The sequence below is a fragment of the Diabrotica virgifera genome, chromosome 5, assembly GCF_917563875.1.
Source record: "Diabrotica virgifera virgifera chromosome 5, PGI_DIABVI_V3a".
In the NCBI taxonomy this organism is placed as follows: Eukaryota; Metazoa; Arthropoda; class Insecta; order Coleoptera; family Chrysomelidae; genus Diabrotica; species Diabrotica virgifera.
Genome location: NC_065447.1, coordinates 216,716,227 through 216,735,827, shown reverse-complemented (window position 1 = coordinate 216,735,827; position 19,601 = coordinate 216,716,227). Strand labels below are relative to the sequence as shown.

General features: G+C 30.4%; 1 protein-coding gene across 1 annotated transcript in view; it reads left to right on the top strand.

Annotated features, from left to right (window-relative positions):
• The first annotated feature begins 1,215 nt into the window (after nucleotides 1-1,215).
• Nucleotides 1,216-19,601, top strand: part of LOC126884619 (E3 ubiquitin-protein ligase RNF34) — a 123,947-nt gene continuing 105,561 nt past the window's right edge. Inside the window, exon 1 of the mRNA XM_050650677.1 lies at nucleotides 1,216-1,557. Coding sequence (XP_050506634.1) covers nucleotides 1,451-1,557 — 107 coding nt within the window. The 5' untranslated portion in view covers nucleotides 1,216-1,450. The remainder of the gene's footprint in view (nucleotides 1,558-19,601) is intronic.

Here is a 19,601-nt window from a genome sequence, read left to right as displayed (position 1 = left end):
ACGTTGTAAAATACCTTACCACGTGTTTAGTAGAATAGCCGTTCTCTTATTTGAAAAATTGTTTACTGATTTCAATTCAATTAGTAAAATTTTTTTACCAAAAAAGTTTTTTTTACAAAACGCTGCGGCCCCCTTGTGCTTGCGGCCCTAGGCCGTGGGCTAGTGGTAAATCCGGCACTGGGAATACCTACACCATACCATTGATTATAAACCAACCACACACCAACCATACCTACACATAAAATATGTTACAAATCGAAGACACTACAAGGATTGAAAGAGGCTAGCTTGCAATTAAACTTTGAAAAAAGCACTTTTTGCCAACCAGAACTCGGAATAAAAAAGGATCCGAAGAAAACCAGCGCTATAACAGAACTTGCGACACCGAAAAATTTACGTAAAAAAATCAAATAAATAAAAATAAAAAATGATCCGAAGAAAACCAGCGCCAGAAATTACGACACCGAAAAATGTGCGTCATCTCCGGCGTTATAGTTCTAGAATTCTAGAATATCTAGAAACTCCAAAACTCCAAACAGTACCGCCTATTCATAGAAAATTGTTCAACAATAGCAGGACAACTTAAACATGCTTCTGAAAAAAAAAGAGTGTGTGTACTTATTGTACGCACGTAAGAAGTTATACATCTACTATATGATTTCAGCGAAATAAATATACTTTAAAACAGTTTATCTGAGGAACAAAAATCTAGAGTCTACAGCTACAAAAAGCCATAACGACATATAACCAAAAGTACCCAGCTTCCTCTACGTCATTTGTCCATGATCCAGCCAGCATCTGCAGTTCGCAGTCCTCGACCGCTATGGACTGGTGAACAGGTGAAATCGAGAAGTATCGATACTTCTCCATTTCAAAATGAATCCCGCCACCGCGTGATCAGTGGCGTTGTAATCGTGATTGTCGTGATAAAAAAGAACCATAACAAAATATTATTTTTATGATTTTTATCTTAATACCAAAAAGAACTTCTTAAACAATTCAACATACGATAAATAAATTTTATCAATGTCGAAGAATAAATGATTCATAAATAATTATTAATATTTCTGTAAAAATTTTCTGTCCCAATGCTCACAGTGGTAACGTTGCCAAATATAAATTATGGAAGGGGACATAGGATTTTTAATCCCAAAAACATGGCAGCACCGTAACAGACCGCAGGTGCGCAGACAATTTTGACAAACATGTCATTGTCATTATGCATGTCATTTTTAATTACAAATTTTTACTATTAAACTACTCTGTCACGAAATTATGTATAAACTTAAAACATTTTATAGTAAAAACATTCACACAAAGAATGTTTATAGATAAATAGAATGATATATAAATATAAATTTTAGATTCAATCGGTTTAGAGTAAGCATAAAAATATAACATTTATTTGTAGGTAAAAAATTACTAGTATCTTCAACAAAGTCAAATCAAAATGCCATGTACAAAGTGTAGATCAGATTTTAATTTATTTAACTGGAAAATAAAGTGCGGAGAGTGCGAAGATAAATATTGCAATAAATGTCTTAAGAGGAGAGAAGGGTAAGTAAACAAGAATAATATAGCATAACCTTGTAATTGTTTTGTATTTATACTCAACAACAAAGTATCCTACAAAGGACAAAAATGTTAGTGGTTCTATAGCAGTTTTTAGATGTTTCTTTAGACCTTTTTCTTTTTAAAATAAACAGCTTAAACAACTTGAAAACCATTGTGTAAATGGCACTCCCATCAATTATTCATGTCACTCAGTGTAATCTTATATAAATATACAGGAAAATACTGTCTGCATTCTACATGTATGTGTATGATCAGTTTTATGCTTCTTAAGTTAGAATGTGTTAATGTCCTTACAAATTCTTATCCTGGATGTCTGTTTTCCACATCTGAGATTCAAGGTAATTTTTCAAATATAAAACGTAAACGAGTCATTCCCAAACAACAGCTCAAACTATGATTTATTTATTTACTAACATAACTTACTTATATTACTTTACATTTCGATTAGTCAATAGTGATCTCAGTTTGGTTTAAAAATATTGAAATACTCATTTAACTTTATTAACTCCTAACATGTTCTGTGCAGATGGCATACATGTGAGCCACATACATGTAGTATTTTTGTCAGTCATGAGTATAAGTCTTAGGATCAGATACCTGCATGCAATGTGTTAACTGGAAAGGTTCTGTGAGATGACCTTCAATATACATTATTTGTTATTATCTCCGATTTTTCGTAACCGAAAAGTTAGCCACTTCTCCTAATCTGCACTACACTAGAATCAGTACTCGAACTTGTGCTTGAAATATAGGATAAAATAAAGTGATGGTAGTTTATCAGACAGCAGCTCTCTGTTCATCTCACTAAGGGTAAGAACAGAATAAGTAGGCTGAGGTGGAGGTGTAGGTCGTGGTGGATGCTACTAGTTAAGTTGCAGTCAATGTCGATAGCACATAGCAAGCAGGTCACCTGCACTGTTAGTCGAGCTAGAATCACTATCAAGTGAAGTAGTTTAATGAAATTTGAATGACAGAAAGACTGTGCTTTTGCGATGTTGTGTCAGTCAAGTGATGATAGTGATGAAATGTCAGCTGTAAATAATCAGATATCAGATCCTCCTTCACATTTCAAAAATTTACTGAATTTAATTACTTTAATTAAGTATTTTCTGTGGGAAATAAGTCACAATTTTACTAAAAAATGAATTTATTAACATTTCGAAGCAAAATAAATAAATTTTGTTTTCGCTGGAAAACAAAATCTATAGAACTTTATTCGTATTTAAAAATGATCTAAGTAACGTACTATCAAAGAAAATTAATGACACCTCATTACAGTAAGACACCACATTTTTATGGAGTACAGAAAATTCATAAAGCGAATATTCCACTTAGACCCATTTGTAGTACCATCAATTCTCCTTGTAGTGAGCTATCAAAATTTTTATTAAATATTATAAAACCATTTGCAAATAATAATGACACATTTATAAAAAATACACAACATTTTTTAAACAAATTAACAGATATTGAATTTAATCCAAATAATATTTTAGTAAGTTTTGACATAAACAGTTTATTTACAAATGTGCCATTAGATAAAACTTTAGACATAATTAAAACAAAGTTAGAAAATGATAATACATTGACAACTAGGACAAAACTAAATGTATCAGCTATAATGGAGTTATTGACATTATGTACTAATAATACCTATTTTCAACTAAATAATGAATTCTATAAACAAAATTTTGGTCTAGCAATGGGCTCTCCGTTATCTCCATTATTGCCTAATATATTTATGGATGATTTCGAAACTAATATCATTTCTAAACAAAATTTAAAACCCACAGTATGGTGGAGATATGTAGATGATGTGTTTTCAATATGGCCTCATAGATCAGAATTGTTGGATACATTCCTGAATATTATAAACGATCAAAAAGAGACAATAAAATTTACAATGGAAAATTAATACAATAACACTTTGCCTTTCCTCGATGTTTTAGTCTCAAGGAAGGATACTGGATATGAGACTCAAGTGTATAGAAAACCAACACACACCAACAGATATCTCAATTACAAATCAAATCACAACATCAACGTTAAAAAGGGAATCATTAAATCCTTATATGATAGAGCCAAAATTACTTGTTCTAACGAAAATTCATTTTTAAAAGAAAAACAATTGTTAACATCTGTTTTATTAAAAAATGATTATCCTTTATCGTTTATAAATAAGGAATTGAAAAGATTGGATCGAATGGAACAGAACAACTTAGAACGGGATCCTACAACATTCACAAGAAATAATACGAGGAAAATAACAATACCATATATAAAAGGACTATCCAAAAAACTTAAAACAATAGGAAATAAATTCAACATTTCAACAACATTCAAAACAACAAACACATTGAGATCTATTCTATCTAAAACTAAACCTAACAATGAACAAGAAAGAACAAAGAATTGCATTTATAAAATACCTTGTGAATGTGAACAATTTTATTTAGGTGAAACTTCAAGACCATTAAACGTTAGAATAAGTGAACATCAGTCTTATATTAAAAATAGAGAATTTGATAGATCTCAAATATGTCAACACGCATGGGATAATGAAAATAGAGTTCAGTGGAGAGATTCAAGTATAGTCCTGAAAGAAACAGATAGTAAAAAGAGAAAAATCAGATAAGCGGCTCTAATTATGCTAAATGAAACCAATTGTGTCACAAATTCCTCGGTAGAATGCAGTAGGATGTGGTTACCCATACTGAAAGAGGAAGTCAATAGAAAGAAAATACCACAATTAGTAAGTCAATAACATATCGAGTTAGTACAAATTTTATATTTTAGTATTACTTATTGTATATCTATCTATGTATTATTAATATTATTTATAATTCAAACATATTAAAGTCAGAATTTGGTATTAGTTTTTAAAGGTAAATTAAATGTAAGACCAAATACTTACGATGCCGGGATAGTATCACAGTTTTTTCCTGGTTTTCCCTCGTGATTTACTATGGAATCTCTAACGCGAGAATTTTACTGTCATCGTTGCATTTGGTTGTCTTTTTAAAGACAGATCACATGCTATGATTTTTTTGCGACGGATATTCTTGAGTTGGGATTGATTTCATGTAATCGAATGAACTATCTTTTAGTAAAGTCGTCCCCGGAATGCAACTCATAAATATTGGCGATATCATTTTAAAGACTTCTACTTTAAAATGTATAATATACGTCTGAATTGCCAATATAAATGAGTCAGATTAAATAAATTATTAGAAGAATTTTTTTACTTAGCAACAACATTTTTATTTATTTTAATAGTATTTTGTATTTTGACAACGAAACCCGATTTGGGCTTCGAAACGTTAATAAATTCATTTTTTAGTAAAATTGTGGCTTATTTCCCATAGAAAATACTTAAGGCTATGGGTACATAATTCGCAAATATTTTACGTGAATCCCTACTTTTTCTGTCTTTACACGGCAAATTACGTTTAGTAAAATTCACACTGGTATGGATATGTTAACATTACTAGAATGTCATTCTATTTGAAAATGTCATCATTAATTTAAAGAGATGGCTTTTGAATGTTCTTGGATAACTGTTATTTTTATAATTGCAAATTTTATTAATTCAGTTAATAAATGTGATAATTTTTTCACTAACTATGTATTCATTGATTGTAATAATTTATTTGTACAACAAAAACTAATACTCAATCGAGAAAAGAGGAAAAGTGTTAAAGTGATTTTTTAATAATATATTGTTATGGAACGCTTACAATTTTGAACATCTTTAACAACAAAATACTTGGATCACAGAATATATTATCCTGATGTATTCTCTGCTTGGATCTTCCACAAATAATACACAATAAATAACTTTTTATCAAGTTCACGTCTTAAATCATTATTTATCAAATACACTATATAAATAATATTTCATCAATAACTCAAAATATTCCCGATGCAATGTCAAATATTTAAAATTGTCACTGATTGTCAGTGTCTGACTGACAATAATATGCTGACAATATTATATTCGGCTGAGTGCTTTGTAAGACAAAGATAGATTTGGAAAATATTACCACGGCATTATGTTTATTTTTTTCGAATTCTGAAAAAACCAATAAATATTTTTGAAAAATTTAAACGCAGAATGAAAGACTAAATTATTACCGAGGGCCGAAAGTCCCTTAGAATAAATAAAAAGTTTATTTTGAATGAGATATTTGAAATTAAAAATCACACTAAATTTTCTCTTAGTTTTTCACCCCTGTAACTTATTAAAATAAACATTATAGAAGTTCTCAGGGACTTTCGGCCTTCGCTAATAACGTAATCTTTCATTCTGCGTTTAAATTTTTCAAAAATACGTATTAGTTTTCTCAGGATTCGAAAAAAATGAATCCCCATTTGAATAGCATTGCAGCCGAAAATACGTACCGATCCTCTTAATATAAAAATGCCACAAGGAAATAGCTTCAGAACAACATTAATTACTTTAGAAATTCAAAAATAAACTGAATACAAAAAAGGGATTATATAAAAAATATCAACTCAGATAGCGCAGGTAATGACAACTTGGCTTCGAACGGACCAATCACAGGGAAGCATCCTTGTAGGCCGCGCAGTAGACATCCATGTAAAACAAACCATTTTTATTTTAAAAAGCATCGATCTAAACCTGAATGGCATCACGCCAAATCTTCACCGCCACTTACCTGCTCTGTTCTCTTCCATTCACTACAATGTGTTTGTTTTACATGGATGTTGACATCGACCGCAACATTCACCTCCACCGGGACCCACTAGTTCTGTTCTTACCCTAAGTTGTTATTGTGAGCTATGGCTAGTTCCACGAAAAATATTTGTTTTGGACAAAGATTTTGAAGAAACAGTTACTGTTATAAAATAATATGAGATTGGTATTAGCATATTGATTCAAATAACGAGAGTAATTCAACATTTTCAAATGAAAATATTGATGACAATGAAGGTAGTTCAAATGTTGACAACAAATATTCAGAAGATAAAAAACTATATGCACAGTAAAAATGATGTGCAAGGCACTTGAGCCACACATAAGATTATTTTCATACTGCCAGAGGTCACTGCAACACTCCTTATGGAAAAGTGGCCTGGTCAAATTTAACGAAGGTTTGGTCAATGATAGTTCTCAGTGCGTAGATTAAAACATGGGACCTAGGTCTGAAAAACTACTATTCTGAAGGTACAGCCTTCTGAAGTTATTAGATTCAGGTGCTCGGTTTACATTAAGTGCACTAATTCACCATCAAGTGAACGAAAATATTTATTATCGTAAGAAGAGATACTCATTTTTTTCATGCATATTTGTGTGTTGCATATGAATTCGTGGTCAAAAATATATGCATTCTATTTTAGTCTTCAGAAAACCTCTGAAAATTCCTCAGAAAACCAAAGAAGTGCGATAGAAACTGGGATGATAGAGATACAGAAGAATTATCATGTTTTCATGAATGCCTATCTAATACCAGCATAGCTGCAGTTCTGCCTTATCTTTAGAAAACTATTAAACAGTGGAGGATCTAGATGGATAATAGGCGAATTCCCCCGTAACATGGTCCAGAATTAAAGAAAAAATTGTTGAAACATACATTAGCTGACATGAAACTTAAACTACAGACAAATTCAACCTAATAAACTCGATAGTTAGGGAAATTAAGGGAAGTTATTGCATATGTTATAGTCAAAGCCCGAATTTCAGCCACTAATAGGCGAATTCCCCCGTAACATGGTCCAGAATTAAAGAAAAAATTGTTGAAACATACATTAGCTGACATGAAACTTAAACTACAGACAAATTCAACCTAATAAACTCGATAGTTAGGGAAATTAAGGGAAGTTATTGCATATGTTATAGTCAAAGCCCGAATTTCAGCCACTCCTAGGTTTGACTAGGCAATCCTCAAGTCTGACTGACGGTCTTAGTCAAAACCCGAAATAAATTACAGTTTCGGCCTTTGACTAGTCAAACCTAGGAGAGACTAAGTTGGTCAGGCAAAGGTCGAAATTAAATTTTATGAAATCGGGGTTTGACTAGTCAAACCCCGATCAGCTATTAAAATGTCGTAAATTGTTAGATTAGGTTTAATGAAACGTTATTTTTTAATTTTAATGTTTATTATTTTTATATTGTCGCAATTAAAATAAAAAAAATAGTGTTTATTCTCACATGTTGAGGCATTATGGCATTTAGAGTTGCACAATACGTTAGACCTTTTACATTTACATAATTTTGAAGAGCATTTCTTATTGCAGTAGCATTTTATAAAGCCTTGTCCTGCAAATTTATAATTTTTTGTACTAATTTCTCTTTGAGACAGCTTATCGTCTGGAACATCTTCGAAATCAAGAAAATTCTCTTTGCATTCTCTTATTTGATTTCTTGAAAAAAATGTGTTTATTGTTCCTAATTTCGTACCAACTCTATATAAAACGTCAATTGTTTTATTTTATATGATATCCAAAATATTTCGAGCATCGTCTTTGACCCTATCAAAGCTGGGGAGAGGTATTGTTGCAGTTTTTCCGATCGAAATTGAAGGAAATTTTTTTTCACTTAATTGTTTCATAGCATTATCCTGGGCATGAAGACCTTCAATCGCCTTTCCTTTATTAATTTTAATCTTTTCTGTCTGTGCACAACGCATGCATGTACCTTTTCTGTCAAAACCTTCATAGTATGCACGGTCCTAGTGACGACGGTCCAGGGGCTTCCTTAGTATTATGATGATCCTTAGTTTTTTCTCCGATTGCAATATCTTCTTTCACAGTTGACGATGACATTCCAATTCCATCTGTTCGTGCTAAAATAAATTTCATATACTTAATCAAACCAAATTACGTTTTAATCAAATAAGAGAATGCAAAGAGAATTTTCTTAATTTCGAAGATGTTCCAAATGTTAAGCTGTCTCTGTAAAGAGAAATTTGTACAAAAGGTTCTAAATTTGGAGGACAAGGCTTTATAAAATGCTAGTGCAATAAGATATGCTCTTCAAAATTATGTAAGTGTAAAGGGTCTAACGTATTGTGCAACTCTCAATGCTATAATGCCTCAACATGTGAGAATAAACACTATTTTTTTTATTTTAATTGCGACAATATAAAAATAATAAACATTAAAATTAAAAAATAACGTTTCATTAAACCTAATCTAACAATTTACGACATTTTAATAGCTGATCGGGGTTTGACTAGTCAAACCCCGATTTCATAAAATTTAATTTCGACCTTTGCCTGACCAACTTAGTCTCTCCTAGGTTTGACTAGTCAAAGGCCGAAACTGTAATTTATTTCGGGTTTTGACTAAGACCGTCAGTCAGACCTGAGGATTGCCTAGTCAGACCTAGGAGTGCCTGAAATTCGGGCTTTGACTATAACACATACATGCATTTTCTTCATTTCCAGCCAACAAAAATTTAAATAATACCTTTTAATCATACCGTTGTTTATCTTTTATCCACTTGCCAAGTCAAAAGGAAATACCTTTTTAATCTATTACAGATAAGAAATTGTAATAAGATGTTTAATTTTGTTTGCTGATATGAGTGCCAGTGCCAATGGTATAATGTTTTATGTATGATAAAACCAAATTTTGTAAACAAAAACAATTAAATTTAAGTATAGTGTGTACAAAACAAACACTTTTTAGCAATTGAGATTATTAGCCCGATCAAAGAACAATCTGACCAAAAAAAATAAAGGAATAATGAAAATTTGGGAATAGGTAGCTGAAATTGTCTGATATTATATAAGAAAAAGTTTACAATTCTACATTTTTTTGTAAAATGGAGGGACTAATCCTTCTCGGGGGTGAAAAATATACATTCAATATAAGTCCGGAATTGGATAAAATGACTAATTCTAAGAAACTTTTGTTCTATAGAGTTTTTTCCCTAAGTCAATAATTTTCGAGTTATTTACAAGTGAATATGTTAATTTTTAACAAAAAAAAACATGATTTTGGACAGTTTTTGGCAAATAACTCAAAAAGTATTTTATAAAAAAATACTCGTAGCAAAAATATAGCTTATAAAAAAGTGAAAAAAAAAAATGTATGCATGAAGTCTACAGTGCTAGTCAAAAGTCCGTACCCCCCTCGTATCTTTTGAACGGTTATACCTATAATAGTGAAATTTGGAGGGAGGAAATAAATGGACGTAAGCCTTTTAACTAGTTGTGACAGGTGACGTAATAGCGACAGATGACGTTACAGAGCCACTGTGACCGATAATTTTAAATGGGACCTTATGGCAAGTGATACCTCGTTTGAAAGGTATTTAAATTACCTATTCAGTCATACCAATTTTTTTGGGTTTAAGTTGATTTTGATTTTGGTGAATAAATTAAATAAATATAATATTGTAGTTTCGAATTTAATTAATAAAAATTCAAATGCCCGCCTATGGATTTTTTGTCAAAAAAGTTGACGTTTTTTAATTATCTAGTAGTTTTTACGTCAACGTCAACCTGTTTGACAAGTAATCATAGGCGGAATTTTGAATTTTTATTAATTAAATGCAAAACTACAATTTTATATTTATTTCATTTATTTATCAAAATTAGCTTAAACTCAAACAAGATTAGTATGACTGAATAGGTATTTTCAATACCTTTCAAACGAGGTATCACTTGCCATAAGGTCCCATTTAAAATTATTCATCACAGTGGCTCTGTAACGTCACCTGTCACTATTACGTCACCTGTCATGACTAGTTAAGAAGCTTACGTCCGTTTATTCCCTCCCTCCAAATTTCAGTATTATAGGTGTAACCGTTCAAAAGATACGAGGGGGGGTACGGACTTTTGACTAGCACTAGACCAAGTAGAAGCAAAGTTGTAGCTAATGAAAAGTAGGTTCTTCTTCGTCAAATTTCAAATCGAATATTTCAATGTGAAATAACCAAAAAACGGAGCACTTTTCGGGGAAAACTCATTACAACTTTTTTAAAGTGTTTAAAAAAAGTTTTATTTTTGTTTAAAACAAAAACTTCTAAAATTAAAAGTGAGTTACGCTCAAAATATTGTTGGCCCCTTTTATTTTTTGGTAAAAAGAATCACGAATTGCGGCCAATTTTTGTCTAACAAGCAAACAAAAAATCCAAAATATTCAGAAAAGCAAAAGGTACATTTTATTACTCTTTGAGATTTTTGGTATTCCTAATAGTTTTTAAGTTATTTTGAAAAAAATAAAGAATTTTTTTCAAAATAAAAAAAGTGTTTATTTTAAAACCAATTTTTTTTCAAAAATGTGCACATTGAACCAATGAAACTTATACATCATATAAAAAATACATAAGTTAAGTAACTTGTGAAGCGGTAACGATTAATTTTATTTTTGATGCTAATTAGGGGGTGATTTTGCAATTTTTTTACCAAAGAATAAAAGGGCCCAACAATATTTTGAGCATAACTCACTCACTTTTAATGTTAGAGGTTTTTTTGAAAAACAATATTAAACCTTTTTTTAAACACTAAAAAAGTTATAACGAGTTTTTCCCGAAAAGTGCTCCTTTTGGTTACTTCACGTTGAAATATTCGATTTGGAATTTGACATATAAGAACCTACTTTTCATTAGCTACAACTCTGCTTCTACTGGGTCTACAGACTTCCTGCATACACCATTGTTTTTACTTTCTTATAAGCTTAATTTTTTCTAGGAATATTTTTTTCGATAAAATACTTACTTTTTGAATTATTTGCGAAAAACCGTCCAGAAACATGTTTTTTTTTTGTTAAAAATGAACATACCCACTCACAAATAACTCGAAAAGTATCGACTTAGTGAATAAACTCTATAGAACAAAAGTTGCTTAGAATAAGTCATTTTATCCAATTCCGGACTTATTTTGAACGTATATTTTTTTACCCCGAGAAAATATTTTTCACCCCGTACTTCCCAATTTTTGTAAAATGGAGGGGATGTAGAATTGTAAACTTTTTCTTATAAAATAAAAGACAATTTCAACTACCTATTCCCAAATTTTCATCCTTCCTTTATTTTTTTGGAGGTTTTCGGAAAATTGTGTGTTCTTTGACCGGGCTATATAGATTAAATGGAAGTGAAGAGTGTAAAACTTAGTACTATATTAGCACATATTTACTAGCTGTTAAGGTATTCATGAATTGTTTAAGGAAATTGTCTGATTCCATAGTGACTATACATTTTTTGAAGTAAATTTTTTTGTAATAGTCAATAAAAATCAACCAATAGTTGATAACAATTTTAACACCATTTTTCAAAATATTACAAATTGGCACAAACATGAAAATCATTAGAATGTAGAAGCGTTTTCAAATCAATTATTCATCATCAAACTGTACGTGTCACTGCTGGACATAGGTCTCCCTCAGCTGTTTCTATGTCTCTGTCTTGTGCAGCTTGTAAGTGGCCGTTTTGGAGAATTTTCCCCGTCACAACGGACCTGCTTGAAAATTTCAATTTAGGTTCCTCTTTTCCCCTACCTCACTTTTAGACCTAAGCCCAGGGTTGCTTTTACTGGGGGGTGAAAGCCACCCCTTCCCTGAGGAGTCCGGAAATGGATAAACTAATTAATTCTAAGCAACTTGTTTTATAGTAGTCTGGGCTGATTATCGGAGAATAGGCCATTTTTAGGAAAAGTTATTTACCAGCAATTTTATTGCTGGAATCGAAGCTTATGATTGTATATATTAATAATATAGGTATGCAAAGTCCGCAGATAGTGTGCTACTTTTTTTATTAACAAAATGGCGCCCCCAAATCGTGTTTTTTTCAATTTTTGCTCCATAACTCCGAACATTTTAACTCTACACCAAAAATATCCTAATCAAAATTCACCGAAATTAAATTTTGCATATAGACATGTTTTTCCCGATCTGCTCCGACGAAAATTTTCCTCGGAAAATGCGGGTTTTCCCAACAAAATCTTTAAATTTCAAATAAAGTTTTATATAAGAAATTATCTACCAATAGTTAAATAACTCGGTGACATAAAAGTTTTCTTGGTTTAAATTGTAGTTTCAGAAGCCGGTGAAAATTAAACGAATATTTTAGCAACAATTCAATTGTTAATTAATAATTTACGGTCGCAATAATAACCAAAATAATTATGATACACTGATCAAACTTTGAAAGATGCCTATTTAATATTTTGTCAACAAAATATAAATTTTTAATTTTTTATAATAATCTTTAAATGTTTAAAAAAAATAGTTATAAACAAATTAACGTTTCTCAGAAAGTTTTTATTATATTCTAATTTTTGAAAAATAGGTAAAACGCGTATTTCAAAGGTCTTGAAAATGAATGCTTTAAAACTTTTTTGCAACCATTTTCAAAAAAGTTATGAAATAGCAAAATAAACATACGATTACTATGTTGTTTATAATTTTTTTTAATTCTTTAAAAGCGTAAAAGTGAGTTTAAAGTACAAGCTAATTACTTACAAAAAATATCGATTATTAATTTAATGGTTACATTTTAATTAAAGATTATAAATATTTTTTTTTTGTAATTTACACGCGCGAAAGCAGACTAATACAGTACCGTAGCTAATAACATTTTCACTCGAAGCGACAACCGCCCGCGACGTACAGTAGTTAATAAATAAAATTAAGCTTCGGCTCTGTATCAAGCCTATTTTCGCGCTAAAAATTACAAAAAAAATATTTTTAATCTTTTATTAATATATAACCATTGAACTAATGTTTGATATTTTTTGAGAGTAATTAGTTTGTACCATAAACTCATTTTTAAGCTTTTAAACAATTAAAACAAATTATAAAAAACGGAGTAATCGTATGTTTACTTTGCTGTTTCATAACTTTTTTGCAAATGGTTGGAAAAAAATATTAAAGCATTCGTTTTCAAGACCTTTGAAATACGCATTTTAAGCATTTTTTTAAATTATAATATAATAAACAATTTCTGAGAAATGTTAATTTGTGTATAACTATTTTTGTTAAACATTTAAAGATTATGCAAAAAAAAAAATGAAAAATTTATATTTTATCGACAAAATATTAAATAGGCATCACATCTTTATAATCTTTCTAAGTTTAATCAATGTTTCATGGTTATTTTAGTTGTTATTGCGACTGTAAATTGTTAATTAACAACTGAATTGTTGCTAACATATTTGTTTAATTTTAACCGACTTCTGCAGTTATAATCTATACCAAGAAAGCTTTTATTTCACCAAGTTATTTAATTATTGATAAATAATTACTTGCCCAAAAAATTTGTTTGAAAATTCGAGATTTTGTTGGGAAAACCCACATTTTCCGAGGAAAATTTTCGTCGGAGCAAATCGGGAAAAACATGTCTCTATGTAGAATTAAATTGGGGTGAATTTTTATTTTAGTGTTTTTGGTGTAAAGTTAAAATATTCGGAGTTATAGACCAATAATTGAAAACAACACGATTTGGGGGCGCCCTTTTGTTAGTTAAAAAAGTAGCACACTATCTGCGGACTTTGCATAGCTATATTAGTAATATATAGGATCATAATATTCGATTCCAGCAATAAAATTGCTGGTAAATAACCTTTCTTTGTACTGTACTAATTAGACCAGCGTATTATAACTATTTTTTTTTAATTTAAAGATTATGCAAAAAAACGAAAAATTTATATTTTGTCGATAAAATATTAAATAAGCATCTCATCTTTATAATCTTTATAAGGTTGATCAATGTATTATGATTATTTTGGTTATTATTGCGATCGTAAATTGTTAGTTAACAATTGAATTGTTGCTAAAATATTCGTTTAATTTTCACCGGCTTCTGGAATTACAATCTATACCAAGAAAGCTTTGATCTCACTAAGTTATTTAATTATTGATTAATAATTACTTACCTAAAACTTTATTTGAAAATAAGAGATTTTGTTGGGAAAACCCGCATTTTCCGAGGAATATTTTCGTCGGAGCAAATCGGGAAAAACATATCTCTATGCAGAATTTAATTGCGGTGAATTTTTATTTGGGTGTTTTTGGTGTAAAGTTAAAATCTTTGTAGTTATAGAGCAAAAATTGAAAAAAAAACACGATTTTCGGGCGCCATTTTATTTATAAAAAAAGTAGCACACTATCTGCGGACTTTGCATACCTATATTATTAATATATAGGATCTAATATTTCGATTCCAGCAATAAAATTTGCTGGTAAATAACTTTTCCATGAATTTTGCTAATTAGCCCAGAGTATTGTTTTTTCACCAAGTCAATACTTTTTGAGTTATTTGCCAGTGAAAACTTTCACTTTTCAACAAAAAAAATCCACGTCTTTAAACGGACTTTCGCAAATAACTCAAAAGGTAAGTATGTTATCGAAAATATAGCTTATAAAAAAACGAAAAGAATGGCGTGTGTATGAAGTATGTAGACCCAGCAGGCAAAAAAGGGAAGCAGCTTTATTTTGAGCGTAACTTGTTTAGTTTTGATGCTACAAACTTTTATAACAAACAAAAATAAAGCTTTTTTTAAAGACTTTAAAAAAGTTTTGATGAATCTTTCCGGAAAAGTGCTTCATTTTTTGGTTAGTTCAAAAATGTTCAGAAAAAAGTCACACCATTTTGAGCGTCGGGTTTGGGGGGAGAAATCGGTAAATTCGTAGTTTTTTAAGTTTTTCGCAAATATTTCTAAAACTATACGATTTAGCATAAACAACCTTCTATACAAAAATGTTCTACATTAAATTTGAAATAAAAAAGGCTCTATGCATAATCCTTCTAAAATGACCGGTTTCAAAGTTACGGAGGTAGTATAGTATAATTGGACCAAAAAAAAAGGCCTAACCTAAACATCCAAAGTAAAAGTTTTCCTCCAACACCAAATTGTTCTATATGGTCCACATATTGTCCAGTAAAAAGTTACACCATTTTGAGCGTCCGGTTTGGGGGGGGGGGGGGGGAGATGGGGGAGAAGTCGGTAAATTATTAGTTTTTTTAAGTTTTTCGTCAATATTTCTAAAACTATGCTTCAGCGTAAACAATTTTCTATACAAAAATGTTCTACATAAAATTTAAAACAAAAAAAGTCCTATACATAATTGTTACAAAATCAACTGTTCCAGACTTACGGAGGGTGAAATGTGGAGGTTTTCGATACTTTTTATATTTTTTGGGCAATTTTCTACTGATTTTCTTTAACTCTTTTTCTTTAATTTCTTTAATTCTTTAGGATTGGGTTTTATAAATCAAATTTGCGATTTCAGTGGCCGATGGTATGTTAGTGATAAGACCTTGAAGAAACGTCAACCTTACCACCCAAAATCATCATCAATTGCCCAAAAAATATAAAAAGTATCGAAAACCTCCACATTTCACCCTCCGTAAGTCTGGAACAGTTGATTTTGTAACAATTATGTATAGAACCTTTTTTGTTTTAAATTTTATGTAGAACATTGTTGTATAGAATATTGTTTACGCTAAATAAAACATAGTTTTAGAAATATTGACGAAAAACGTAAAAAAACTACTAATTTACCGACTTCTCCCCCATCTCCCCCCCAAACCGGACGTTCAAAATGGTGTAACTTTTTACTGAACAATATGTGCACCATATAAAACAATTTGGTGTTGGAGGAAAACTTTTATTTTTGATGTCTGGGTTAGGCCTTTTTTTGGACCAATTATATTATACTACCTCTGTAACTTTGGAACCGTTCATTTTAGAAGGATTATGCATTGGAACTTTTTTATTTCAAATTTAATGTAGAACATTTTTGTATAGAAGGTTGTTCATGCTAAACGCATAGTTTAAGAAATATTGACGAAAAACCCAAAAAACTACGAATTTACCGATTTCTCCCCCCTCTCCTCCCCAAACCCGACGCTCAAAATGGTGTGACTTTTTTCTGAACATTATGTGGACAATATAGAACAATTTTGTGTTGGAGGGGAACTTTCACTTTGGATGTCTGGGTTATGCCATCTATTGTATCAATCTTATCATACTATACGTCAAACTATTCGATTTGGAATTTTACGATTAAGAACCTACTTTTCATGACCAACAACTCTTCTGCTGGGTCTACAAACTTCATACAGACTTATACCATTTTTTAGTATTTTTTATAAGCTACATTTTTGCCACGAACATTTATTCGATAAAATACTTACTTTTTGAGTCATGTGCAAACGAAGACGGCATTTTTTTTGCTAATTTCTCTGGCCTATCATCTCACATGCATATACAGTGCGTCTAAAAAGTAACGCATAAATTCATTATCTCGTAAACCGGCGACTTTAAGGAAAAATCCCGAAATAGGTCGATTTTTATTTTTACATTACGATTTTTTGGCATATATATCATACTGGTGACGTCATCCATCTGGGCGTGATAACGTAATCGATGATTTTTTAATTGAGAATAGGGGTCATGTGATAGCTCATTTGAAAGGGTATTTAATTCTCTATTCATTAATATGAACATTAACATAATTATTTATACAGGGTGTCCAAAAAATGATTTTTTAATTAAATTAATTGGCACAAAAAGATGAATGTACGTAATTTGTTTAATTCTAAATACATTTTACTGCTGTCAGAAAACATAAAACTGTTTAATTTAAAAAATAAACATTGATTTTGGCTTAAACGTAATGTTCCAATTTCCAAGAGGCAGGTGGGTGGCAGCTCTAACATTGAATTTAAGCAAAAAACAATATTTATTTGTCAAATAAACATGTTTTTCCTCTTTTCTGACAACAGTAAAACGAATTTTGAATTAAATAAGTTACATACATTCTATTTTTTGTCTCAATTAATTTAATTCAATTTTTTTTGAACACGTATAAATAATTATGTTAATGTTTATACAGGGTGTCTGCGTAACTTGGAACCATATGGGAAACTTTTTTAATATCAATTTAACGAAAAAAAGTCATTCTTTATAAAGTGCTCTGCATAGTCTAAAACCTAAGATGCAATCATCAGATATCAAATTTTATCAACAGTATACGAGGTATGTCAAAAAATATGAATTTCGCTCAAGAGCAAACTACCTTTATATTTCAAAATATCAAAAAATTTTGTAATGAAAAGTTATTTGTAATTAAAAACCATATTCAAATATGCAATAACAGCCTTCTACTTGAAAAAAAAAAATTTCTAAAATTTTCCCAAATTACTGATTCCGAATATCATTTTTATTTATTAGACATGTAATAACTCTTTTATTAATAATGTTAGGAAAAAAAGTTATTCTTTATAAAAATCTGTGCATGGTCTTAACCTAAAGATGCAACCATCAGTTATCCAAGTTTGTTAATTTTATACGAGGTGTGTCAAATAATATGAATTTAGAAAGAATTCTAGAATTGAACACTCACAAGTGACACACCCCGTATAAAATTAACAAACTTGGATAACTGATGGTTGCATCTTGAGGTTTAGACCATGCACAGTTTTTTATGCAGAATAACTTTTTTTCCTAAAATTATTAATAAAAGAGTTATTACATGTCTAATAAATAAAAATGATGTTCGGAATTGGTAATTTAGGAAAATTTCAGAAATTTTTTTTTCAAGTAGAAGGCTGTTATTGCATATTTGAATATGGTTTTTAATTACAAATAACTTTTCATAATAAATTTTTTTGATATTTTGAAATATAAAGGTAGTTTGCTCTTGAGCGAAATTCATATTTTTTGACATACCTCGTATACTGTTGACAAAATTTGATATCTGATGATTGCATCTTAGGTTTTAGACTATGCAGAGCACTTTATAAAGAATAACATTTTTTCGTAAAATTGATATTAAAAAAGTTTCCCATATGGTTCCAAGTTACGCAGACACCCTGTATTAGTAAATAGAGACTTAAATACCCTTTCAAATGAGCTATCACATGACCCCTATTCTCATTTTAGAAAAATGATTGATTACGTCATTAAGCCCAAATGGATGACGTCACTAGTATTAGTCCTGTCGCCAGACGGGGACAACGGCCTCCTTAATTCAGATGGACTTACCCAAGTTTTTTTTTATGTATTTATTGAAAAAGTGCAATTTTTGGACACGAATAACTTTTGATTAAAAAATAAAATAGCAATTCTGCTTACTGCATTTGAAAGTTCAAGTCAAATTCTATCGGTTTTGTAAACACATGTCATAAACACATAGTGTTTCCCGTGCCCAATGCATGCGTTTTAACGTACGTAATCTTCGTAGAAATTGTCTGTATGCGTGCCTACTCGTTGGATTTCAAATGAGAAATGCATTGAAAACATCATTCAATCACTATATGTTTATAGCTTTGTTTACAATAAAAAAATTATTTTTTAGCAATGAAAGTAATCAAAACCGATAGAATTTGTCTTGAACTTTCAAATGCGGTAAGCAGAATTGCTATTTTATTTTTCAATCAAAAGTTAATCGGGTTCAAAAATTGCAATTTTTCGATTTTTTGAAAGTTCAACCGCGTTTATGTCGAAAACTATGCATCCTACGAAGAAACTTGTAAAAACATTTTTTGCTTAGAATGACCCAAAAAATCCAAAAAAATGTTTTGTTTTGCAAAAAATCGCTGTTATGTAATTCCTCAAGTTCTTTGTTTATAACAATCTTACCGACATCCGAATCGACTGTTACCCAAAAAATTCGGGTTCTACGGGTCAAAATACATAAAAAAACTTGGGTAAGTCCATCTGAATTAAGAAGTCCGTTGTATCCCTACTGGCGACAGGATTATATGACATATAATATGCCAAAAAATTGTAATTTGAGAATAAAAATCGACTTGTTTCGGGATTTTTCTTTAAAGTCGCCGGTTTACGAAATAATGAATTTATGCGTTACTTTATGGTCGCACTGTATAAACAGTACTGAGAATTTGTAAGTAATTTTTCTAAACACAGTAGTTTTAAATATTTTAGATTTGTTCTTTTCCTTATAGATCTCCAAAATTTCTACATTACTGTAGTGTTTAAAGAGCTAGATTTTTTATTAATAAATAATATCACATGTCGTGATATTAAAGTAATGTTGAAAGGATGAAATGTTTAAAACCCATTTAAACTAAGCGGGGACAAGCAAGTAAT